Here is a 27287-nt window from a genome sequence, read left to right as displayed (position 1 = left end):
TCATACTGGAGAAATTCTTGTGTCTGAAGTCTGGGGTCAAACACATAATCAACATCAGTGGCGGTCAGAGATGTTGCCCAGTGAATCCAGCATGGATGCAATGCCTTAGCGTTAGGAATGCTCGCTTTAGTGACAGCCTCTAAGGCCGGAACCGGGGAGACAACATTAATGCGTTTCCCCTGGGCAAGCGGTCTCTCCTTTATGACGGCAATCTGAACTGCCGTCAGAATTTTTTCAGTAGGAGCAAAACGTTTTTCTGCATTGGAGTACAAATGTGATTTGTATGCTATTGGCACCGTGTCACCCTCATTAAAGGTGACATAGGTAAATCCTAGGGCACCAGCTATTATTCTGATGACCAAATTTGTTTTATTGTCCCGTGTGTACAAGTGTCTAGCTTCTAGCATGTCTCGTTGTATGTCCCTTAGGATGTGTGTGTGTTCAATTGTCCAGTGCCTGCCAGAATAATTGGGCTTAATTAAGTTATATAGTGGCTTTACGCGTTCAGCATAATCTGGAATATATGTTCTGCCAAAATTAAAGAAACCCAGTAATGACTGCAATTTCTTAAGCGTGTTTGGAGGCTGTAGCTGAGCACACTTCTCCAGGAAATGTGGGGCCAGGCTCTTCCCCTCGTTTGATAGTTCATATCCTAGAAACAATACACTAAGAAATGCTATCTTGCTTTTCTTAAAATTAAATTTATATCCGAAGGTGGCAAATCCCAAAATTATCCGATCGACCCTGGCAAGATGAATGTCAAGGGTGTCATCAGTGAGATAGATATCATCCACATATGATAATGCCTCGGAATCAAGCTCCTGTAAGATGAATGTGACACGGGCCGAAAACAGTCCTGGGCTGTTTTTATAGCCTTGAGGTAAACGACAAAAGCGTTTCTGAGAACCATAGGAAAATGCACTTAGGTCTCTACTTTCAGGTGCTAAATTCTGGCAGAAAAAAACATTAGATATATCCAATGTAGTTTTGTATTTTTTACGCACTATATTATTTATTAGCGCTGTGCTGTGTGAATTTTGTATAGCATAAGTGCGTGCATGACTATTCAAGTGCCTATAATCAACCACTATTCTATATGAATGATCAGGTTTCGCAATGGGAAATAGCGGATTATTCATTGCCGATGTACAGGGCTCAATTACTCCCTGGTATTCAAGTTTTGACAGTATCTCCGTCACTGGAGCTTTTGCTTCATGTTTAACAGGGTATTGTGGCTGCGGGTGCGGTGTAGACCGAACGGGAATAACATGGCAAGGAGAGTCCTTGTCCCATCCTACATGATTACGGTATAATGCAGGTGCCTGCGCTAAAGCCCATTCAGCAGCTAATGCTCGTTTGTCTGTCTCCGGAACAAGATTGGAGAAAGAAGGCAAAATGACATCTTCCCCATGTGGGAGCATGCGGACATGTTCAGGTGGCCAGTCTCTCTCGGCCAACAGGATATCACTAGTAAGTTCATCCCAGAATATCACACTAATAATGCGTTCCACGTCTCCCTCTATCTGAATTGTTAAATCAAAAACCCGATCGGGTGGAAGAACGCGGCCATCTGCCGTTTCAAGTGCGATGTAATCGCTAGTTGCTGTCGCATCCAGATGATCTTTCAGATCCTGGCGACATATCGTGACCTCTGCTGCGCTGTCCAACAGAGTCACTGCCCACTTCTTGTTCCTCAACAGTGTTCTCAATACTACTGGCATTTCTAATGGTCAGTGCAGCCACTTTTTTCTTTTTAAATTGTGGCTTTTGTTGAGGAGTCTTTTCTTCTTTTTTAACAGTAGACTGTGGCGAGTCTTTCTTTTCTTTCACGTATTCCGGACGTCGATCTTGACGGCCCCCCCTCTCGCTACGTCTATCCGGTGCGTCCTGAAAGGAACGAGAAGGACGTGAATCAGTATATCTGTCTGGAGTTCTAATGTTATCCCAATTCCTGAGATTATATCTCCTCTCGGAGTAATCCGGATGAGGAGAATCAGCTCTTTTAGTTCTCCTATCCTTGAAATCTTTTTGTTTTTCCCAGCGCTTCTTAGAGCCCTCTTGTGCTTGCTTCGTACCTTCCTTATGGGTGGTACTTGGTATGTCCAATTTTTTAGGTTTGGCTCCCAGCCCATCTCGTCCTATACTAGTATAGGTATCAGAGATTATTTTGGGTAGCTGTCTCTCTTGTTCCTGGTGTGGAGTTTCCCGGAGACGCTGGCGTATCGCCAGTGCTACTGCTTCCCCTTTAATATTACTCAATATTATCGAGGAGACGGCGTCAAAATTACGCATCAATTTCATCCCCAGATCTAGGGCTGGTGCAGCCCCATGCTCATTTTGTATTTGTTTCAATACTTCCGGCAAATTGGCCAGTGTAGGGGTACCATGCGTGGTAGTATAAACGGCAGCGAAGACTGTACCCCAAGTGGCACATTCATCAACCGAGGGAACCATCCCGAATGGCAAGCACATAGTGAGCAATCTATGTTTCTCCTGTGGCCCCGTATGGGGGAACACAGCTTCCAGCTGATTTGTTTTCTGAGCAATCCAAAACGGTATTCTTTCTCGATCCGAGGGCATTTTACCCATAATGGTATGCACCGTTTGTGGATTAATCCCAGCAGCCAATTGATAACCACCAGCTACTGGCGGTGCTGGACGCGCTGGTGCAGTGTTCAATGTTCGCATTACGAACTAGACTAAACGTCTATATAATGGCACTAATTCATTATATAATATCCTTAAATCTACAAGCGGCATAGTCTGAATGCCCGGATGAGGTGTATATGTGGCAAACATGGGCCACGTCGGCCCTTCATTACTTAAAGGACCTAGCCTCACCCGCCGCAGTATATGTGGTAGGGCGCCTTCAAACCAGTTTTGATGCTCCTGATATGTGAGCGATATTTCATGATACTGGTATGCTTCGTACCTTACGGGTACGTCCGCAATGTCATAAGTGTGAAATATGTGCGTTCGTTGGTCAGCCTCAGGAAAGGCAACCCAACAATAAAATGTTTCCGTTTGGTATGCTTCAGTTGCTTCTATAATCAAAGTAACTTCCCCGCCCTCTTCTGTAAGGCCATGCGCTAATAAATGTTGTGTAAGTGCATGTCTAGCATTTGCAGGAATTTCTATGGTATTAGCCATAGTTGTTTTTAGAGAAACGGAACACCAAAATAGGGGAAGTTTTTCCTTTTGTGAGTTCGAGCTCGAACAACCTACAGCCTAAGCAGGTGTTACCTGTTTGGCTGAGGAGGATTCTCCCAAAGACCACGGACGTCTCCGTATAATGGTACTGAGGGTACCTGTTGTCTGTGAGACAGTGATAGTCAGGGTATCCGTAAATTAGTGCCTAAACACCATCGTTGGTGGCGCCATGTCGTAGTTTGGACTCTTGCTTTGAGCAAGACTGCTGGTCTCAGGATGACAGTACTTTCGTTCGTAGGTGACTAGGTCTCTTCCTACAACTATTTGTAACTGTTGTCCAAACCTTACCGGCTTACTAGCAGTACCTCACAGAAAACACAATAGTAAAAGGTGATTTGTAGCAGTCGCTTACGCATGGACTCAAAATACAATATCTCAGGGTTGTCGTGGTTAAACGGAAATTACCCTTTTCTAACAGATTTATAATGTCTCATACAAACAAAGGCAATAACATAGATGCAGTAAAGTTATAATAGTTTTTATTCAACATAACTGCAATTTGTGATAAGTTGCATGAACTGCAATGATTAGGATAATGAATATACCAAGCAACAGTATAGTAAAGAGGAGAGTCATTGTTATAAAGACCACCACCATTATGCAATATAAGATAAAAATATATATATATGTAAAAGATGGAATAAGCCCTAATACCCTAAGGAGAGTAGGTCTAACCTTCTACCTAAAAAGGAAGAGCTGGGTTCGTTAAACCTAATCTGCCAAAACCGTGTCCATGAGAGGAGCCCCCAACCCTCGTTACCTTGGAATGAGGTCTCTATCTCAGACTCCGCAGGGACACGAAGACTGGATCAGTGTCAAGATGACTGCAGCATCGGTATCAGCGATGGTGGCGATGCCCTCTGGTCAGAATCCCTCTGATTATCTGTCTAAAAGTGTGTTGTATTTATACAGATCTACAAGGTCCCCTGACATAAGTGTTATTCATAACAATAGATAACAGGCATGCTTGGGACGGCAATTAATATCAACAATCCCTCGAAAGTATAGAGAGGGAAAATCCCTAAGTGTGAATGCCTACTGTATGTTTGTCTTTGGTGCTTGATCTTGACGCCTTGGCGCAGTGACACTGATAATAGAACCCATAACAAGTGGCCTAACTATAAACAAGGCCGCCATTTTAAAGGAAATAAATAATTAAATGGACTAAGCCAGAGCAAGCTAAGTAGGTTAAAAGTCACTGGGTAACGGGGGCACGAGTTTACAAGCCTACGGCTAAGCTAACTCCTGTTAACCCGTTAAAATAAACTAGGATTCACTACAATACAGACACAGCAACATCCACTGCCTCCACTGTGTCCCCCTCCTCGTCATCTCCCTCCTCCCTTCCAGTCTCGTCTACACTCTCACCTGCATGCACTACCACTACAGCCACTAGGTCCCGCACCAGCACACCCACCACCACACCCCACTCACGTACACTCACCACCCCCACTACCATTTACACGTCCCCTGTGTCCTCTCCCAGTGTGTCTGTGACGCCCCCTCCCAAAGTACACAAACGCAGGCACACACCCACCCAACCTACATCCACCTCACAACAGCCTCCAGCGCATGCACCTGCACCCAAAGCCACAAAAATTACACCTCCTACAACCACCTCCTCTTCCTCCACTCCCAGACCCCCTCCAGCTACCCGTCCCAGTGCTCCTAAGAAACTTTTCCTGACCAAGCTTGACCTCTTTCCCACCCCCAACCCCCTCCAATTCATAGGTCCCGTACTAGCACCTCAGCCAAAAAATCTCCGGGACCAGTGGTGCCTGTTGTAAGAGGTATGTGGAGTGCACCGGGCACCAGGGCAGCCAGTGTGACACGGAGCCACAGCACAGCCAGTCCCCCCCCTGTGAAGCACCAGAAGTTGGACAGTGCCCCGCGGGAGTGGGGGAAGACTCCAGCCAGCAAAGCCGCTCACATGGGTCCCGGGGGGAGTGTCCACTCAGCTGTGACTCCTCCCAAGGTGGGGAAGGGGCAGAAGAAATCGCCAAAGTCTGGGAGGAGCAGCACAGCGGAGAAGACCGCCATCATCCCCGCTGCCCAGGAGGCCACCGCCAGCCCAATCGTCACTGGCCAGGAGGCCACCGCCAGAGTCAGTGCCCAGGAGGGCAGCCAGATCGTCACTGGCCAGGAGGCCACCGCCAGCCACAGCTCAGCTGCCCAGGAGGGCCCCGGCTGCCACAGCCCAGCTGCCCAATGAAGGACCACCAGACCCAGCCCAGCTGGGCAATGAAGGACCGCCATGGCAAGCACAGCTGAACAGGTCAGAAACTGCAAACTCAAGCACCGCTAAACAGGGCAAAGTCCGCCATGGCAAGCACCGCTGAACAGGGCAAGCACCGCTGAACAGGTCAGAAACTGCAAACTCAAGCACCGCTGAACAGGGCAAAGACCGCCATGGCAAGCACCGCTGAACAGGGCAAGCACCGCTGAACAGGGCAAGGACCGCCAACTCAAGCACCGCTAGTCCATGAGCGGCAGGGGCAGTGACGCAACTGGGACCGTCACGGGGAGAGTGATGCACTCTGGGCACCAGTCCCCCTCCAGAACCAGTGGAGACATGCATCCACTCAGTCTGTCCTTGGCAGGATGAAGCACTCTGGGCACCAGTCCCCCTCCAGAACCAGTGGAGACATGCATCCACTCAGTCTGTCCTTGGCAGGATGAAGCACTCTGGGCACCAGTCCCCCTCCAGAAACAGTGGAGAAAGGCATCCACTTGAGAGACTGTGGCTTTGCACTCCCCAGGATTGGACAGTGGGCAATCCACCCACTGTAGAGACTTGAGAGACTGTGGCTTTGCACTCCCCAGGATTGTACAGTGGGCAAACCACCCACTGTAGAGACTTGAGAGACTGTGGCTTTGCACTCCCCAGGATTGAACAGTAGACAAACCACCCACTGTATAGACTTGAGAGACTGTGGCTTTGCACTCCCCAGGATACATCAATGGGCATGGAGCCCCCTCGTGGATCTGGCATGGTGCACTCATCCGGCTGAGGTGCCCCCCCTTCCCTTACCCCTGAGGTGCCTGTTGTATTTGTATCTGATGCCCCAGCAGCGTTCTCTCCGTTTTGATCAGGTATCTTGTGTGGGCCTCGCCCATGCATTTTGGGCCCAGTGGTCCACGGACAATGACTTGTGCATTACCTGCACTACTAATCGTGGTGTATATTTTGTTTAATGTGTATATATATATATATATATATACGTATATATTTGGTAAGTGTATTTTGATATATTACAATGGTTCCACTCATTTCCTTTTGTCTTTGCATTCTTCCGGGGGGGTTAGGGGTTGTTACTGTAATGTTTGGATATGCATTGGTGTGTGTGTTGTAGTGGGTGAGGGTGGGGGTCGGGGTGTTGCATGTGTGTGTCCCTGTCTTTTGCCTCCCCCTCCCCCTCCCCTATGTAGTAGGTGCAGTACTCACCGTTGTCTTCGCCGCCGGCGTTGATGATCATCGTACAGGAGCAGGAAGACTAGTGCAGGAAGAATATGGAGTTCCGGCTCCATGGTGTTGTTGTTCCTCGTGGAGTGTGTAGAGGTGAGCGTTTTTCCTTTGAAATGGCTGTTTCCGCCGTGTTTTTATCTGCGGTGAATCCGCCCCGGAAAAGGTGGCGGATTGGTAGGTTGTAATACCGTGGGCGGTACTTTGTCTTCCGCCTGTCTGTTGGCAGTGGCCGCGGCGCTGTTTGTTTGTACCGCCGTGGTGGTCGGAGTGTTAAAGTGGCTGTCTTTGTTGGCGGTTTCCGCCACGGTCATAATTCCCATTTTTTACCGCCGGCCTGTTGGCGGTCTTACCGCCGCTTTAACACCATCCGCCAGGGTTGTAATGACCCCCTAAATGTAAAATAGTGGTTAGAAGTCACTAGCGGTCAAAAGGTTACTTGAGGTCGCGTGGACCGGTGAAAATCCCAAGTTCAGGCCGCCTGCAATGGAGGGTAGGCCAGCTACAGGGTCCATACAGGTTCCACTAACAAAGAACCTTGGATGGAGCTCTAGTCGACATCGGGAGTCCACTGTGTCACATTGGAGGCGTGCAAATAGGGCCCCACATAGTTGTCAAGCTCAGTGGAAGTGAATGGAAAAGTATCACCGTCGAGCTGCGCTAAGTGTTGTCATCGAGCTGTGCTGATTGGGAATCCGATGTCTGTCGCCATCGAGCTGCAATGGCGAGGCAATGTCTTTGAGAAGCCACTGCATCAGCATTGAAGGGGAGATGTGTCAGCTCCGATCAGTGCAAAGCCCCCTATGCCTCGATGTCAAAAGGGCAGAAAGCTGCAGAAACCCACTTCTAAGGCCCAGGACTAGAGGCAAGGGTAGGATTCAAAGATGGCAGTGTCTAGCAGCACCAGGAGAGTTGCAGGTAGTCTTTGATGTCCCTGAGACTACAGGGAAACAGAGGGCAAGCCAGCAAGCCCTTGGAGTCACTCTGAGTCAGCAGGATGGGCCCAGTCTTTGTCCTCAGCAGGGCAGAGTTCAGCAGGCATCAGTGCAGGATAGCACAGCAGAGAAACAGTTCCTTGGAACAGCCAGTCCAGACATAGTGGCAATCCTTACAGCACAGCAGTCTTTACTCCAGCAGAGTTCTTTACAAGTCCAGTGGGGATCTAATTTCAGGGGGGTATAAGATTCAGTACTTATACCCAAAAGTGCCTTTGATGTGGGGGATGACTTCAAAGGATGACTTTCTGAAGAGCAAATGTCCCCTTTCATCCTAGCAAAGGGATCCAGACTTTCAGTTGGGGGTGATCAACCTTAAGTGTAGGGCTCAGGGCACTATCCTTTGAAGTGTAACTGTGAGCCCTTCCTAACTTCCCTGCCCAGCTAATCCCATCAGTATATAGATGAATGCAGATGCAGTGAGTGTCCTGTGTTGCAGGTGTCTGGAGGGAATGCACAAATGTAGCTGTCACCTAGGGCAGACGTGCATGGGAGACAGGCTGTCAGGCACACAGAGCAGTGAAAGCAGAGAAGTGCCCACTTTCTAAAAGTGGCATTTCTAAAATGTTAATAATAAATCTGTTTTCACCAATATAGAGGATTTATCATTACCATTTCCTTTTTATGAAACAAGATGCAGCTACTCCTTTCTGATCTAGAATTACAACTACAAAATATATTAAGGAATTCCAAAATGCTGGCCTATAAGAAGAGTAGGTCTCACAGTAATGAAAAACAACTACTCCTCGGTGCTCTCCATGTGCAATGTCAATGACCTGTCTATATACTCTGTTGAAAATGACGATCCTTGACCCTAGGAGTATAACTCCTTTAGTCGTCACTACCAGCTTATTATGGATGTTGCCAAATACCTTGGTCTCTTCTGCGTTGTCTCCCATTTCTCTAGAATTATTCCATTTGTGTGAGTTTATCAGATGCTTTATCACTTCTAGGTTGTCATCTTCTTTGGTGGCTGATATTGCCTGTTGCACTGATAATGCAGGTGGCATTTTCCAGGAAGTGCAGATATTCCTCAGCTACTGAAGGGTTTGGCTTTGTTTTCGCAAGAGGGTGTCTGAATAGGTACCCAACTGGTTGTCTTTTTCCCAAGACTTGTGAATGATGATCTGGCCATATTTTTACAGCCTTATCCCACATCTTTGGATTCTTGGGGTCATTTTGGCTTTCAGCTTCCCAAAAATGGTTAGCAGTTCTTTGTGGTCTGTTATTATAGTGAGATGCTTGACATACAGGAAAGTGTTCACCTGTCCTGAGTCTTTCTTATTGGGATAGGAGTATGTTTTTGCTGCTACTCTATGAAACTATTCCTTTCCAGCCTCATGTTGCGCTACGTTGGCTCCTAGCTACACTGGGCTTGAGTCACTCGTCACCTCCATGTGCAGCTTTGGGTCAAAATATGCTCCAAAATATGCCATGAATGTGGCTTCTTTTAACTACCTCGTTTATGCTCTGTGATTACTTGTAAGAGCCAGTTGGGTAAACAACACTTGAAGTTGCCCACTTGCAGTGTCCCTGGAGAGGGCTACCTCCCCTCTGGAGCCAGTCAGTGTACTGTGCTGAGGGCCGCTCCCCTGGAGCTCAGGGCCCCGCCGCAATTCAGGGGCTGCGGGGGCCTTTGTTACGCCACTGGTAATAATGGCTTCAAATGATTCCATGCATGGAGGAGTTTGGATGCTGGTACGTGAGGACAAAAGTATCAGCATGTCGTAATGTCAACTGTGGTTGTATGGTCCAAAATTCTTAAATGCACATGATGTTAATGGATGCTCCCCTGTCAAGAATAACATACTGAATGTTTGTGACGAACCACTGTCCACTGCAAATCCCATTCGGTGACTTCTCACCTTGAGACTAATCATTGGAGCCACTTCAGCCATGTCTTTTAATAGCATTAATATGTATTCTCCTTCGCCATGTTCTGCTTCCTAGCTCGACTTTGAGCAACTTGTAGCGTAGGATGGTGATATTTGTCTTCTTACTGTAGATTCCACTGATCATACATGATGCTTTCCCCTGCCTCTCTGCTTGACCTTCAGGCAGTTTTACAATGGTTTCTTGCCCACATCGTTTGCACATCCGTCCCATGACTGGGTATTTCCCCTCATGTGGATATGAGAGACCGGACGTGTAGTATGTTCTTTGCCTCATTCTCTTTGCTGTTCAGGCAGCATTTACTCAACCCTCTTGTGTCTCCATTACATTTTCAATGGAGTGCTCATTGGCCTCCGTCACAGTAGCTTGCTTCTCAGCTCTTTCTTACACTCTTCTTGTTGATGTCATTTTGTTTAACATTTAGCATTTATCGTCGGAGTGACTCTGACAAACAACCATCTGTAATGCGCAATTGTTAATGCTGTGTTTATTAGTGAATATTCATGTATTTTGATTGTTGGATTTGCATAGAAAATGTATTAATGTAGAGAAAAATAATGCACGTATTTGAAGGTGCGCCCACCAGAGTGGCCGTCAATGTTCACGAAATGTACTTATTAATGACTTATTAACGTGAAATGTTGAGCTTATGTTTGATTGATGTAGTAATATGTCATATTAAGGGTTATGCATTATATATTAGCTTTATTAATTGTAGGCCTTAACGTAGCGAGGTCTTGGGACTAGTTTTACTGCCTCATGTCAAGCTGCATTTCTTAGGCGTTTTATAAAACGGATGCTTAGAGAATTAAATTGTGATTTTCCACTGTACTGACCATGTGCTCGTAGCTGAAGTTAGTTCTCATGAGAGACTGCTTGCTAGAAGATGCTGTACTTGCTTGTGAAACAATGTTTAATGTAATGTGTGTAAGACTGACCTTCCCAGGAGAAGACAATGGATGCACTGACCGGAGTATAAGCTGCAACAATATTGATACCTGACGAGCCGAATGACGAGAGCGGGAGAAGAGGAGCCAATCTTCGACATGTGAACTATGTACTAGTAACATTTGTGGATTTGGGGTTTTAGTTTAATTGGATTAGATGTAAACTTGTGATTCCTTGACCAATGAGGACGTGGGAAGTAGTTTTAGGAAAATCGAACTTAGCCAGACTGCACCGAGAGGAGAGCAGCCATTCTACCCATTCTTCTGGAGAGTTTAGACCATTATTTTCTTTACCGTCCTGAAAAGAGACGTGCTTAACTTTATTGGTTAATAAAGCTTTGCTTTTTTCTAAACTTTGATGCTGAATCCTGATGTCTTGCTGACCGAACTGATGTCCTATTAACAAAGATTGTCACAGCTTGCTGAACCATATTGAGGACAGGTATAAAATGACGTTACTGATTGTTATGTCTATTTGCTTTTGTTTCTAGGTACCTACCGCTAATTGTGATAGAGCCATAGTTAGATGTACTTCCAAATTTGTATTGTCTAAATTGCTTTGCATGAAGCCCAAACATGCTATTCTAATCTGATGTTAGTTAGGGTTCTCCCTGATGAAGTTCACTACATGTAATAACAGTTGATGTCTTTTCCTTGCTGAATCTATTTGTATGTTATATAGTTTGCGCAGTTATTCTTGCTATTAATTTGTACTGTAACCTTAGAATGTGTAATAGCTCAAGCTTTGATTAGATAGCGATTCTTTCGCCGCTTTGGTCAGCCAGTATTGTTCTTGTATGTTTATCATATGATATTGAGATAAGTTACGTGACATCAGCATTGGTAATATAGGGAAATAAACATTCTAGCTTTTACATAAAAGATGTGGTTATTCATGACTGCAAGGTCATGGTGTATGGGACTTATTGACTCCTATTGATTATTGATGACATAGATTGTTGTGAATATTGATTTATTTTAGGTATGGCTCTCATGATGGGAAAAACGCAAAGCGCAGTCAAAAGGTCAACGACCAATTCACGTCTCCATTGTAAGTTTACTTAATAAGGTCTGGCGAGCTAACATAGGTGCTTTGCTTCCTCATCATTGAATTCACTGAAGCAAGTCTTTGAGGTACAATCCAGTATTTTTATAAACACATCCATAATCTCCCCTTGAGGTTGCATTGCTTGGTAGAACATGTATCGTTTATAATCAATGCTAGTGTCAAAATCACAATTTTCTGTCAACACATCCTTTACTTTTTGATACATGACTGGTTCTTCTTTTGAGGGTTTCTTGATGGCTTCCATCACTCCTTTTCCTGCCAGGTTCCTTGGGTCTTCAGTCTGTTCTAACACATCACATTTTTTCCACCACTCCACCAATCTAGCAGCAAGTTTTTGTCTTTTTGCCATTTCAAAAGGTGGGGGTAGTTTCAAGAAAGAGGCAGCATCGTATCTCCATGTTCAGTCCCCGGACATAGTCACCTTGAGCTCTCCATTGTAGCATCAGTTGTCTGGCTGCGGTGGTTAGGATTTCCTCTCACTTGGGTGCCATAAGATGTCCTACTTATGTTTAAGTATCTCTCCTGCTATCCTTGTATTTTGGCGACTTCACAAGTTGATTTCTATTTCACCTTATTTGCTTTAGGTTTCTTTTGTTTTCTCTCCGTTTTAGGAGGACAGCTCCTGAGAATATTAAAGTGGCAGGGCTCTTGTGCTAGACATGTGTTTGAGTGCTCCTTTGTTTTTAAGATGTGGCACCAACTTGAATGAAGATGACAGTGCCAGGGTATGGCCTCTAAATGGGCTCAAAATGGTGGAGCTCGGCCCTCAATTGGGCCATTTCCAGCCACAAAAATGCTTTTTCATATGTACCAAGAACAAATTGCGATGCAGCAAGACATTACCAAATTGCAATTTGGAATTGTACATACATACCGATTGGGTATTTGGAAAGACAGTGTTAAGGGAGACCCTTCCAAATACAGAATCGCAGTAGAATGTATGAATGATTTGAAAACGAATTATGATTCCAAAACATTCATTTTTTACAGACTACTTAAAGGTAGTGGTAACCATTCACAAACGGGTAGGGACCCCTTTTTCTTTGAGAACTTAAAAACAATATTTATTAAGAGCAGTCAGTGATCCTACAGACTACTGCCTACCTTTAAAAAATGAAACTTCAAAGTTTAATATGTTTGTTTTTAAAAACATCTTGTTTTTCTTTAAGGAAAATGGGCAGTATTGAAAAAAACAAAACTCTGCTTTATTAAAAAGCAGTCACAGAAATAGTGCCTACTGACTGACCTCACCAGGCCACAATCCCTTTGATGACTATGATCTAGCTCATTAATACTCATGAGGTAGGTCAATTTGCCACCCACTAGTAATCGCTATTTAAAAGATGTACATTTTCTTTCCTCAGGAACTGGGAATTCCTAATTGCGATTCATTAAGAATCACAATTAGGAAATCACAATTCTAGATTTTGTACATCTGGCCCTCGGTTTCTAATGTTGTGTCAACTTTTTTATCAACAGACAACAACACAGCCTGCAGGGTTGCTCCCAATGTCTGAAGTGCAGCAACTGTGACTGTTTCCTCTGCAACAACCACACAGCCTTCTAGGGTACTCCAATGTGCTTGCACTAAGATGTTTCATCCATGTCAGCTTCTTTTCTTCCTTGGCTTGCTCTCCCTATGTACTTTTCTTTAAGCAACGACCCTTAATTTTGCTGCAGTATGGAGTTCTCTTTACTCTCCTGTTCCTTTGGGTTTCGTTCTGCTTAGGCCCCCAACCTCATCTTCCACTCATGCCTCTCTATTTTGGCATGTATGCGCTTGGGATCTTTTGTCACCATTGCCAGATGTAATTTTGCTGAGCGAGGGTGGTCGTTGCTGCAGCGGGCAGTTACCACACCAAACTATGGTATGCAGAGCATTCTTTATTTAATTTTTGTGCATATTTAAGTTGTTACAAGGTTATATAGCTCTTCCGTAACAGCCCTTTCTCCTGCCCTCTCAGGTCACTTCCTGTACCATTAGCCCACCCTTTTGGGAGGTGCCATTGTACTGAAAGGTCAGACGGCCTCCAGAGCCCAGGATCCTAGACCATAGTCAACACTGCATTTCCATGTTCCCTTTCCACATGTTCTACAAATTAAGGTTCTTTGTAAAATAATGATTTCAGTTTTTTTTTGGGTCATCTGCAACTGCATTGGCAAAACTGATCTTGTAAAGGCAGCTTTCATGTGTTCATGACCAAAGAGGAGGACCGTCAGGTGTCTCTTCGACATAAAATACAGCCCAGATAAACAATAAAAATATTGCTGTTGCTAGCAAGAGTTGTATATTACAGCTCTAGCAGAATCCACACTTACTACATAAAATAGCAGTCAAAGACACCAAGCCTTATTGCATATGAGAACACCTTGAAAAACACAAGTTAAGGGTGAGTGCTGTATCAAAAGCTCTTTTGTATAAGGTTGCCCCATGTCTAATTAGAATCTAGCCTACATAGATTGCACATGATAACTGACTTGCTAGTCGATTTATTAATGGCAGTGTCATCAGGGCAGGGGGGATAAATGTTTCTAAGTTTAAACAGAATCACTTTCTGTGAGAAAGTCACCCTTTTAGCATGTTCACCTCAATTTTTCTGACTAATACTGATGGTAACTGACTGTGTCCTGGGCTATGCTTAACAGGCCACAGGCCAGTGCTCTGAATAAAAGGTATATGGTCAAATGGTACATCGTTATAATTACATCTGGCAATGACAGAGCCTGTAGGTCCCTAGTAGATAATAGGGCAATGGGGATTCAAACTACCTATTAGACCTTAATATATAATAGGGCAAGGACATTTAGAGGCCCAGTAGATTTCCTCCACTGGAGTGTGGACTGCTGTGTGCCTGCTGCCATTTTTAATGGCAGCCCTGCCGTGCAGACTGTCTTTAAAAGGTAAAATGTATGCAAATTTGATTTTGGAATTAAAGATACTTACAAAGTAACAGTCTACCTTATTTTTAAATGTAAGTCTCCCCTAGATGCCCCGGGGGTATGGTGCCATGGAACCATAAGGAGGGACATTATAAATGATGTTTCATATGCCTTGGTGAGGAAAAACTGCACCTTTTACTTTCCCCCATTGTAGAATGTTGGCTCCACAGGCTATAATAGAAATATTTTTCATAAGCCTAAATATTGCTAGGAAAAATATGAAAATGCCATGAAAGGACTCAAGTGAATGGTAATGATAAATGCAACAAATTGCAATTGTTGAATTTGTCATAACTTATACAGAAAATAAATTATGAGACTTTCTTTACTGTAAGCCAAATTCCAGCGTGCTACTGGTCTCTCCTGATACGTCAGCCCTAACAGGATTAGCCAGGCTGCTTTGATGAGGTGATACGTGGCCTGCACTGAACAAAGGTTATCTAATGGGCAGGTATGCAGATGGTGAAGCCAGGCCAGGAAGGGGGCTAGATGAATCAAGCTGAGGCTTGAAAAGGATACCAGTCGGAAAGGAATGCAGCCAGGCCTACCCTCTCACTCCTGCACCCCACAGATAGATAGTGGGCTCAGGAAAGGAATTTGCAGATATCCAGAGGGGAGTTAATGGAAATGAGCTGTGCCAGGGAGTTGGTTTAGCCAGATTTTACTCCTCTTGAGGAAAGTCAGCCATCTTGCAATGTTAAAGTGCAGTGCTTTATGGGGCATGAAGATGCCACACGTTGGAGAAAGTTGTCATACTTCTGAATGGCAACCTGCAGCTCATTGGACAAGGCTGTCCACTGACTGTCCCCCAAGATGATTGAATAAAAGTGGCTGATCAGCATTGTGCTTGAGATCTGCTGCCTGAAACCATGAGAAGAAGAAGGACTGCCCTGCTGAAACCCTGCTTTGCAAGCCAGACGCCTTAACCCTTAAGGACTGTGCCTGTTGCAACCTGGAACCACACCCCAAAGGACTTTGCCTTGCTCCAAAAATGACTTAGGAGTGGACTACCTCAAGCAACAGGTTAAAAGAGCTTCCCTGCACCAACTTCCACAAAGCTTCCCAGCCTGGAGTGCATCCAGTGGACTTGCATGGATTTGGCCAGGTGCATGGTGGGAAATATAGTCCTAACATCCCAAGGAGCAACTCAGAGATTCGAGAACCTTGGATTGGGGTTATGGATCATTTTCCTGCATCAAGAAACACTTCTGGAAGTAAGTGTAAAAGTGTTACATTGCGGATGGCTGGAACTCTTGACTCGGTCCAGTGCAACCTTCTCTTTGAGAGCTATTTGCTTCTAAGCACTGGTTTTACTTTTAAAATTTTAAAAATCATATCTTTCGTTCCCTATATTGGATCTGTGTCATTTAGGTGTCATTTTAAAGACACAAATATTTACTATTTTTATAAATTGTTGTGGGATTTTTATAGTGTGTTGTGTCATATTTATTTACTGTATTGGTGTATTTAAATGTCTACTGAGTTACGCCTGACTGCTCGTAGCCTAGCTACCAGGGATTGAAGCAAGGGCCACTTTGTGGGACCTTGACTGGGCACAACCCTGTGTTGGTGTATTGCTAGCGGTAGGAGTGTACTTACCCCTACCAATACCCGGCCTCTAACACTTTCAATAAAAGTCTCTCAATGCACTGATATATTCTGATGTATTAAGGTGAAACACTTCCTCATGTTAAAGAAATACAATTTTCTGAATGTTGAAGAGGCTTTATCATATTTTACATGCTGTTTGATGCACGGTTTGCATGCCAAACATGCCCATGACTCGTGTACTGGCTCTTAGAGCCAAGAATCTCCCTCTCACTTTTTGGCTTGCTCAGCTCTTAAATGGTAAGAGCCACAGTCAACTTCAGACAGAAACTGTGCTGGAAAACGCTTGACTTTCGTTAACAAATCTCTATGATGAACCACTCTTCTTTCCCCCCAACAGATGGGTTGTCAGCTTGCTCACACAGTATAACTTAGGGTATGGGTTTATGCCCCACCACTTCCAAAGTTCACCAGCTGCCCTGAACTAAGAACTGTATATTGGTGTGTAATGACATTTCACTGAATTACTACTGAAAGCCGGGGACCATGCTGAGGCAATTTTTATGATTTTAACCTCAAAACATAACAAAATAATACAGATACAAGTATAGATCAAACAAATGCACAGAGTATGAAATCTTTCGATTAAGTCACTGAAACATGCAAATATTGAAATGTAGATTTTAATGGGAAAGTTGGTGATTTTCTTACATTCCACATGCTAGATTTCACTTTGTTTTTGTATTCTAATGCATACTCTATTTTTGTTAGAGCACAGAGGTGATTTAATTGAGGCCACCATTCATCCATACTCCATTCTGTTTGCACTGCACCCATTAATCAAGGTAAGCATACCAATCTAGGTGTTTTACCTCCTGGATACAATTCATTCACGTTTGCATAACGTTTTAGAATGTTCAACTTTTTTATGCATATAATACTGCTGATTTGCTAATATTGTTTCATGTTCTAAACGGTTGCAGGCCCACTTAGAAGGCACTGGGAGGACCACAAGTGAAGAACCACAGTCTAATAAGGAACAGCCTATGCAATGAATAGAAATTATATACACCTGATCAACTCTAAATTCCATGAAAGCCCTCTATTGATTTCTCTTTCAAAAATATTTGCATTTATCTCATGTTGATGCATACAAACAAGTCATAGATCTTCCACAACATTTGCACTGGGCACAGCCCCATGCAGATGAGGGTGGGCCATTTCCCCTCCGTCATAATGATGACATGTGCATAGACAGTAGAGAAATGTACTGATGAAGTGTGGCACAGTCAGTAGCCCCTGCCTTGAGGATACCCTTTGGACCCACCAGGCATCCCCCACACGGGGGTGCAGTCACACACTGCACCTGCCTGCAGTAGGATCTCTGAACATGTGTCAGAGTCTGTTGCCCATCAGAGCTCCATTTATCACTGATGATCTTTCCTCAGCACAGGTGCAAACTGTCCATTTGCAATGTTTTCCCTAATCAGACACACCATTGGGCAGTGCGCCCATCAATCAATCAATCAAATTTCTTAAGTGCACTACTCACCCGGTAGGGTCACAAGGCGCTGGGGAAGGGGGGTGGTAACAGTGCCCCTGCTGCACTGCAGCAACCTCCTCCCACAGTCATCTTTATAAACAATTTGCAGGTTAAAGTGGAGGGTGTAACACAGATTCCATAGTGAGTGGACCCTGCTCAGGCTGCTGGTGACGTCAGAGTGCTCCTGACAAATCGAATGCACTAGTGTCTGTAGGTCTTAAAAAGAAGAACCCTTTTTTTCAATCTGATTCAGTTCGTGCATTCATGGTCTATCTTACATGAAAGGGTCATCCTAGGGTCTTTCTCACTGGGGGCAGCGCAGAGAAGGTGCTGCGTTCACTGACAGGCACTAGAGGCATGTGGTGTGATTTTGTGTCAGAATTCAGCATCATCACACGGGTGTGATCTGGGGTTGGGTAAAAGCATGCCTGCACATGAGTTCACATCCCTTTGTGAAAATGAAGAGACAGTACATTCATATTCGGAAGACCAAACATCTGTTGACCCACCTTTGATATAAGATTGCTTTCTCGACATCCTTCAATACTGTGCCCTTTTATTTGCAGCTCTGGTAGTTTCCTTTAAAACCCAGAAGTGACGTTATGTCAAATTATTTCACTTGCTACATTCACTATGCCCCTTTCTTTCAACTGGGGCCTAATGGAAACACGTGCAACACAGTTTTCTCCAAAGGAGCAGGTTCCCAAAAGAAAGCAATGTGGGTATTTAAGCAGAACTCATGGCTTTTGATGGTATGTTCTTCCTGGTAGGTGATTTCCTCCTTTCATCAGATGTTGTGTTGCTGTTCATTGAAGACTGATTATTGAGTGATGAATCAATAAATAAACAATTCCTGTCCTCCATGCCTGAATTACTACTTTACCTACATAGCTGCCAACTGAGGCCCTTCTTTAATGTTGGATCAAATCATTAAGCTGACAGCAAATTAGCAGCAAGCCAGTACATGCAGCCACTGCTCATCTAAACATGCATTCATTTCTCCTCAATCTCACACTTTCCTGGGTGTGGGAGGTGGGCGGGTTCTCTGGGTGCTTAGTGCCACACACAAGCCTTTGCAATGTAGCGCAAAGACGTGTGCGATGTCTTGCATATGTTTTGTACTGGAAGGGTAACCTTCCAGTACAAAATGATATGCCTAGACAAACCTTAAAACAATCCACGGTTGGTTGTGTGATTTATAGTGCAGCACACATGCAATGTGTGAAATTCTAGGAAAATAAAAACATTTCTCCAACTTTGCACCTGCCTCAAGGAAATGTTATTTTTAGATGCAAAGCTCAAAGTAACAAATTTAGTAGGTAGGGGTATGTGTCAATAACCATTGGGTGATTGTGCGTAAAAGCCCAAGTGCCGTCCAGGGAACGCCTTCTTGACACAAAGTAGTGCAAAGCACTATTCGTGATAAAAAGGACACTTTCCAGCAAATAAAAGTTTTGCGATGGAAAGTACATAACCTATCAAGAATTTGCATCACTTTGCATGATTCTGTAGTAGCGCAAGGTGTTAATAAATCGGACAGAGATGGAACTACCTGTACTGAGAACGACTGTTTAATCCATGCTTCATTGGTGTCAGTCGTTGCCTCTATTTTGTGAGTGCTGATTGCCAAAATAAACACTCTTTGGATCTCGGATAGACTCAGTTCCACCTCTTACTGTGAACTGGTGTTCTTTTTTAAATTGTCTTCTGCATTGTTTTATCTTGGTTCCCACCCTTTATTTTGCCCTAGTGGGTGACTATTAGTAACGATTGGCACATAATCTATATACAACTGTTAGTTTTGCGATTAACATATTCTAATAACAGCTATTCTACATACAATTCAAGTTACAAAATGAAGGACAAAGAGAAAGCTACAATCTCCCTGTTATTGGGGTACATTCCACTACTAAAAGCCTGCGCCTTTAAAGGAGACCTCATATGTCACTTTTTTCAGAAACAAAAGTTTTTAGCTAAAATCACATTTACAATCAATTACTGCAAACCCGCCCTCATGTCTTCATTGGTTCTCAAGTTCTCTGTGATTTAGAAGTAGAACTCAAGTTTTGAGGTCTCTGAGGAGAGGGGCTGCAAAGCTAATCTCAGTCTTTCACACTAATAGCAGCATATTCTGTGAGTTCACTGGTCATTCCTCTGACAGGTCCTGCTCCATTCGCTGGATGGTTCAGAGCAGCATAAACGAGAACCCCATTGTTATCTGTGAAAGAACTGCTTAAATCGCAAGAGTTGGTATTGCAAGGAGGTGGTGCGGTTGGGATGTGATTCCAAGAAGGTAGAGCATCATTGTCGTACACCGTCTCCTCACGGGGTTCTTGCGGAAGGCCAATCATTGAACTGTAGTTAGGAGATCCTTGTGCATTTTGTGTTGATGCAAAGATGTCGGGTGGGCAAGAAGAAACAGCACTGGCAACCTAGGAGAAATCACAAAAGATTCATATGACTTCGGGCCCTGAACATATCAATGTAATAGGTGAAAACGAGCACCCAGCCACATTTATTACCCAAATGTACAAATGTAAACTCCAGGCTTCCTGTATATCTAAATCTCACTTGGATTGGGAGGTAGCAGAGCCTTACCAAACTACTCAGGAGTAGGGGCGCAGTCATAGGGAGGTGCATTAACGGAGTTTAGGAGTACATCTTCTGAAGTGGTGAAATTTGCAGTCAGGATCATAAAACTGAAATTCTTACAGGTATTTGAGTTTTCATATGGGAGTTGGCATGATGGGCGGAAGAACAGAGACCCTGACATTTGTTATCTGAGAACTATATTGTTTATTTGTAGAATTTCCTGGTCTACAATACATGGAATGGGTGAAATTTAGCCATCAGTTCGCCATCATTAATAAATTTGTTGTGTATGACTATGTGACAGAGCTGGAAGCACAGCCAAAAATGCCCAGAAAAGAGGCGGTGCGTTGTTGTAAAATGCAGACTACAAAGACGCCCTTCAGAACATGAAGGATGTCCATTTTGAAAAAGATCAAGAGTAGGTGGCCGGTTCTCGGGAGCGCTACAGGTGGGCTGTGGGGAAAGATGGAGCTCTGCACCATCAGTAAAAAGATGAAGAAGAGAAAGAAGGAAGTGGTTTTTGTAGGTAAGGCATGGAAGGGAATTGGCATAGAATGAAAAACCCAGTTTCAATAAAACTGTGAAAGTCTAAAAAGTAAAACAGTGCATGCATCTCTGTGAACATACTAGTTGGGCCCACTACTATACTTAGCAAGCTATGTTATGTTTCTTGGAAACCCATATGCTGATTTAATATGGAAGCATTTGCAATTTCAGTACTAATGATCTTTGTATTGGGCTTGAAGCAAGAAGTTATGTTAGTTTTGAGCTTCAAGTGATCCGAGAAGAGTGAGACAGCTAAGACACAGTATGTGCAATGTAACGCGCATATATTTGAGTGGTGAAGAGACTGGCCTGCTCTCACTAGAAACATAAGGTGCCTCATTGATCAAGCCCTCCAAACAGAAAAAAACATGAACCCACTTATCTCATAGCTCCAACCACATTCCTATTGCAAAGCCATCAGCACCTGCTGTCTCTTGACCACATCACTCTTCAATGCATGGCCTTCCACTTACTTCTCCTTTCACCTAATACTACTAGCCAGGCCTCACATGAGGTCCCAATCACAGGTACCCAATGTCTTCCACCAATAGCCTTACCCTCACCCAAGCAACATCTTTAGAGGTAATTTCAAGAGTACATCAAATTAAAGCTCATCCTTCATGACCATCAATTTGGGTTCAAGACAGCTGGGGTACTGAAGCGTCCCTGGCTAACATCAGAGAAGAGTGTTTTTTCTCCTTGAAAGAATTCAATCTTTGATCACCCTGGTTGACTCTACATGAGACTTATCCTTCAGGTAGGTAAATGCTAGTCTTTTGGCATGGGGCTAAAAGTAATACCTGACTGCTGGTGAGCTGTAAGAGATCTTTGGAGGAACAATCCCCCACAGTTTCCATCATTATAAATAAAATCCAGCCTCAGCGTGGTGATATATGTGTCACATTTTGGCTTTTGTTTATTTTACCATTCCAAGATGGTGGATGCCCATCTAGGCGTGGTTTTACATGTTGCCCGCCTACTTTCCATCTGCAAACACTGGGCAAGGGGTAGGACACATCTTGTTTTACTTCTATTGAGATCGGGGATGTGAGGAAGAGTAATATCTGTTATGGTAACTCATTACCCAGTGAGAGTTGTTAACTCGCTAGGGACAAAGGGATGATGAGAGTGTATGCTTCATCTACTCTCAGAATGAGTGAGATGTATTTGGGACCATACAAACCCAGCTAGATCTAGGTATGTTCACAGTTGGTATACATTGTAAATAAATATTAGAGTATGGCCTAGTTATGACTGAGTGGGAGCTGTCCCTGATAACCAGATGGAGCGACAAAGCGATTTATAAGTCTTCCATGCCCTCCAAGCACTTATGCATACTAGAACCCAGGATGAGGAAGTGAGTATACCCTTCTGCAGGTCAGACCCAACCCAGATATAATTCCCATAGGGTGGACGTAAAATGAAGTGGCAAACTAGTGCTACAAGTCCAAGAACAGAGACTGATAGACAAAGTAGTGAAGCAATATATTCCCTGTGCCATTGGAGGCTCTTCCAAAATTAAAAAGAGGTCTCTCTTTGGATTTTTTCCCATCTAGGACCAGGGGAATGGCATAAAAGAACTTCCATAGATTAAACATTGTCTATTGCTATCTCACACTTAGGGCTTCCAACTTGGGGAATCGAAGAACTTAGAGAGGGCCAGGTAAAAACTGGGATGCCCCTGACCCAGGTGTGATGAATGGTTCTAAAACAGCCTATGCATTTAACAGCATAGGCAAATAACACACATTTAAATGCCGAGAACAAAATGTTTGAAACATAGGTGAATGTTTAAAGAGGAGTTTGCTTACACCTTTTTTGTCATTGTGCATTGTACTAATTGACCTTGCCTTTCCGATGTTCATAGTTGTGAGGACAATTGTGCGGTTTGGATGTTAGCGCCACCATACAGCTCAAAGATCCTTCTCAAAATGATCCCTGTACTAAAATGGCTTTACCACTTGTAACTAGATATAATGCCAAGATGGGTACAGGGTGCAGATGGTTTCTCCTTTTGTGTGTATCCTACAAAGGATGCCAGGCCAACACAGTCACCCCATGTGATAATGCCTAACTTCCTCATCTGAGGATACTAAGGGCCACCCACATCAGCCTATTGAAATATGGGTCTGACGTCTTTAAAGTGGTATACAAAGAACTGAGTATGTGAGTATGGTCCCATACTCAGTCAGGCTATGGGCCCTAAAATAGTCTTCTAAGTCCAAGCATTTCTATGCCTGGTGTAAAAGCTCTATTGCCCTTCCTGCCACAGGCAGCTTTACATGCCAGAGACACTAACATCTGCTACACATCCTGGCTTCTCACAGATACAGTTCCTGCAACCCAATATAGGGATACTCTTGGGAAAGCAGCATAATGAAGGCATGCTTAATAATATTAAGACTGGGGCGTCAGGATATTTCTATTCCCTCTTTGTGGGAAAAGGTCTATACAGAGCTCCCATTTTCTTTATGGAATCTACATCTATCAAACATACACAGTTAATTGAGTCAGCCTTTTCCCAATGTGGTGAAGAATTAGTGTACCTTGTTTTATGCACAACTAAGCACTACACCACTAAACTATAACACAAACTGGGCAATAGGTCACTATGCTCTTTGAAGCACACAAAAGAAGCAGGACTGAAATAAGTGGAGGGCTAAGGGGTGGAGATGAATAGGTATGTATGGCTGAGAGGAAGGGAATGTGGGGTCATCTGGTCATAAAAGGAACATAAGCTTTTTGGAGTGGAATAAGGGCAGTCAGAAGAAGATGTTAAATTAGTGAGATGAATAAAGGAAGTGAAAAATATTGAAGGATACCGTTGTTTAGAGAGAAAAAGAGGGAGAAACAGCCAGGTCAGAACACATGCTACCCAACACAACCCTCCCATGACTCAAATAGAGCTGCCTCTCAGCAGAGAAACTATCCACTGGCAAAACTAACCAGAATTTAGTGCTGCAAACAGATGTGCAGAAAGGGAGTACATGCTCTCACTCTTACTTTCCTAATGGGGTAAAACTAATTAGAAGTCGGGAGGTGGCAGGAATACACAATACAAGATAGGGGACTTTTTTTGGAGTGGTAATCCAGGATGTGAAGTATGGATTTTCTTTCCTGTGGTGGGTGTTGCATGTAGCCAGATGCAGGGTTTGTTCTGATGGGTGATACATTCCACTTCTCCTGAAATGGCTTATGTCGGGGAATTTGAAGAGCTAATGTTGTTTACTGAAACAGGAAAAACAATAGATATTAGTGTTTTGGGTGTGGTGGCTCAGAGGAGTAATGTATTCACTCCAGAAACATGTGTTTGACCTCATGGCAACAGGTTATCCTGATGGATTCACCCAGCTTTCCTGTCCTTCCTTCCGAGATCAACAAACTGAGTACCATGGAGTTAAGTAGCAATGAACACAGGTGCCATCCGTCCTTGAAGGTGGAGGGACCACGACCCCCCACCTTTTGCCCCTCATGAAGAGTGTCTGTCAGGCTGAACAATGTTCTGCCTAACAGACACTCTTCATGATCAGGTCAGGCAGCCAGGATCAGACATGCGCGATGGCTGCCTGAGCTGAACTTTGCTGGGCTGAGGAGGTCACAGCTCCTATGGGCGCGAACTCCTCGGCTCAGCAAAGGTGCCTCGAGGCCCTCCCCTGGATGACGAGGAAAGCATCACCCATTGACTTTGACCTGTCCTCTTCAGGTTTAAGCCCTGAAGCACCCAGGGTAAGTGTCAATCAGTGATACTTCGTCACTGAGTGTGGTGGGGTCAGCAGTCTCACTGACCCCCATCCCACTCTGTGACGAGGCTGGGACTGCTGCCTTCCCTCATTGGCTGACCTAAGGTCAGCCAATGAGGGAAGGCAGCAGTCCCAATCCTACTGGGAACTCCGAGGCCGAAGGTAAGTGTGTGTGTGTGTGTGTGATTGATCTTTTAAAATGAATGTTTGGTGCGTGCGTCCATGTTTGAATATTATGAGTGTTCTTAATGGATGTGAGTGCGTGTGTGTGTGTGTGAAGGAATGAGTGTGTGTGTGATCTTTTAAAATGAATGTTTGGTGCGTGCGTGCATGTTTGAATGTTGTGAGTGTTGTAAATGGATGTGCGTGCATGCGTGCGTACATGCGTGCATGTGTGAAAGAATAAGTGTGTGTGTGTGATCTTTTAAAATGAATGTTTGGTGCATGCGTGCATGTTTGAATGTTATGAGTGTTGTTAATGGATGTGCGTGCGTGTGTGTGTGAAAGAATGAGTATGTGTGTGTGTGATCTTTTAAAATGAATGTTTGGTAGTGTGTGCATGTTTCAATGTTATGAGTGTTTTTAATGGATGTGCGTGCGTGTGCATATGAAAGAATGAGTGTGTGTGTGTGATCTTTTAAAATGAACGTTTGATGTGTGCATGCATGTTTGAATGTTATGAGTGTTGTTAATGGATGTGCGTGCGGCGTGTGTGTGTTTAAGAATGAGTGTGATCTTTTAAAATGAATTTTTGGTGCGTGCATATATGTTTGAATGTTATGAGTGTTGTTAATGGAGGTGCGTGCGTCCGTGCGTGTGTTCGTACATGTGTGTGTGAAAGAATGAGTGTGTGTGCTTCCCGCCTGCTCCCCTCCCTCCTAAAGCTGCCGGCCGCCACTGAATGAACATCTGTTATTCCGTGCCAAGATGCCCAAAAGGGTGAACATTTGCTTTACTAAACACTCAGGGTATGTGTTTTCAGAAGTTTCATGATGTTAGCTATTGGTAGGATTATTCAGTACGTGACTGGAGACCAGCTCTATTGGATTTTTTTTTTTTTAAAGGAAATGATTATATTCAAGTAATTGTTAAAGCAAAGCCCAAGGATCAATGTGTAAAGAAATTATATAGCAACTGTAGGTCCTTCATCATATATTATTTAAGTGAGAAGTTTTCCATTACAAGAACTAGCTTCTGAGGATGTTCCATCACTGTACAGAGGTGAATAGGATGCAAGCATAAAGCAACTTCTTGAAGCTTAGAGCCTGTCTACTCAATGCCGTGTCACCTGAATTTGCAAGAGCAGTAATAATCAGGGGCGACTCCTCCGCTAAGAGCGTCGCCCCACTGGTTTACCCAAAGAGGAAAAATAAAATGATAAGAAGGTACATTACATTATTATCATTTTATTTTTCCTTGTAGGGCAGGGCGGGGCTGGGCTGGAGGGAGGGGCCCCATGGAGGGCTAAGTGCACACAAAGTTGCATGTCTGTTTGGTCGGCCGTGTTTGGCTGGCCAAACAGACATGCACACTTTGCACTATTCCCAGTATGAGTGGCAAAGTAGGAAAATCAGACCAATGCTGACTTTGCTGTTGCAGCTGGAAAGAGGACGGAGAGGAGACAATTTTTTTTTTTAACCCCCGCGCACCTTGTCCCGCTACATTACCCCTGTTCAGTGGCAGCCACCACTGGTAATAATTTGATAATATGGATCATTGTTAAGTTCCCCAAACTGTATGAAAAGTCTTGAAAGTATCTGGAATCCATCTACTACTGGCCTGGGAATTGCTTGTTCTGAAGACTCATTAAGACAGCCTTTTTGCGAAGACTTCATTGGTTAAAGGCTTAAAACAACTACTGCTGGTGAAAGTCTAGCTCCATGAAAAGCTCTAAAGCCGAATGGAAGTGTCTCTACTCATTCATAGCCCCAGTAACGCTCCAGTAGCGTGCACTAACGAGTCAGCATACGTTTGTCAAAAATCCTGTTAAAAACACCCCTAATGACACATTGGCATCACTCTGACATGTCCACCGTTTCCCACCGACTTACATTGGTTTTCATTGATCTCTATTTTAATGGTTTACCTCAAAGTCGTTCATTGACTTGTATTGTCTCCTTTTTATTTTCCCATGTTTTATTTACTACAATTTTACTGATGGATGAACATGGATTGGACCTTTCAACCTTTATTCTTGTAATGTATTTTTAATTGTTAATCTTCATCCCCCAAAGCAAAGTACTAAGAATCACTCTGAGATTGTCTCATACTACTAAGGGTGGGTTTGTTTGATTTATAGAATACCAAAATGAGAGATAAAATCAAACTTAAAAGTGTCCCTAACAACATTACAAGCATTTTTAAACAACAAAATCACAGAAATCTGACCCCTTAAATAATAATACCCGGTGATTCAAGATAAGTAAGGTAATGTAAGAAAAGCAGCAAATTACTGACAGGAACGTCACAATAAATGACTAAATCAAAAATACCCAGCTACCCTTCCCGACTCCTTAGTAAGCCAATGAAATAGCTCCAGGCCACAAGATTGTTAACTCAGAAAGCTCAACAATTAGGATAATGATATTGACCAACATCTTTGGAGCCTTCCTAGTAAATGTTTTGTAGGAGTGCAATTAAAGCACTTATAGATGTGTTTTGTTGCACACCCTTCTTATCCTGCCCTGGGGATTTCTTATAACAAACGCAGGAACATTTATAAGCAAAGTCAATAGCTCTCATCCTTAAAGGCGTTAGCCGACCTTTGACCTTACAAATACTTGTTGCTGATGATGAACAGA

General features: G+C 43.8%; 1 protein-coding gene across 1 annotated transcript in view; it reads right to left on the bottom strand.

The window, feature by feature from the left end:
• Nucleotides 1-16736: 16736 nt before the first annotated feature.
• Nucleotides 16737-27287, bottom strand: part of LOC138248761 (uncharacterized) — a 68266-nt gene continuing 57715 nt past the window's right edge. The window contains exon 5 of the mRNA XM_069202634.1: nucleotides 16737-20040. Coding sequence (XP_069058735.1) covers nucleotides 19711-20040 — 330 coding nt within the window. The 3' untranslated portion in view covers nucleotides 16737-19710. The remainder of the gene's footprint in view (nucleotides 20041-27287) is intronic.

This window comes from Pleurodeles waltl, chromosome 8, assembly GCF_031143425.1.
Source record: "Pleurodeles waltl isolate 20211129_DDA chromosome 8, aPleWal1.hap1.20221129, whole genome shotgun sequence".
Classification (NCBI taxonomy): Eukaryota; Metazoa; Chordata; class Amphibia; order Caudata; family Salamandridae; genus Pleurodeles; species Pleurodeles waltl.
This window is presented reverse-complemented; position numbering and strand designations above follow the sequence as displayed.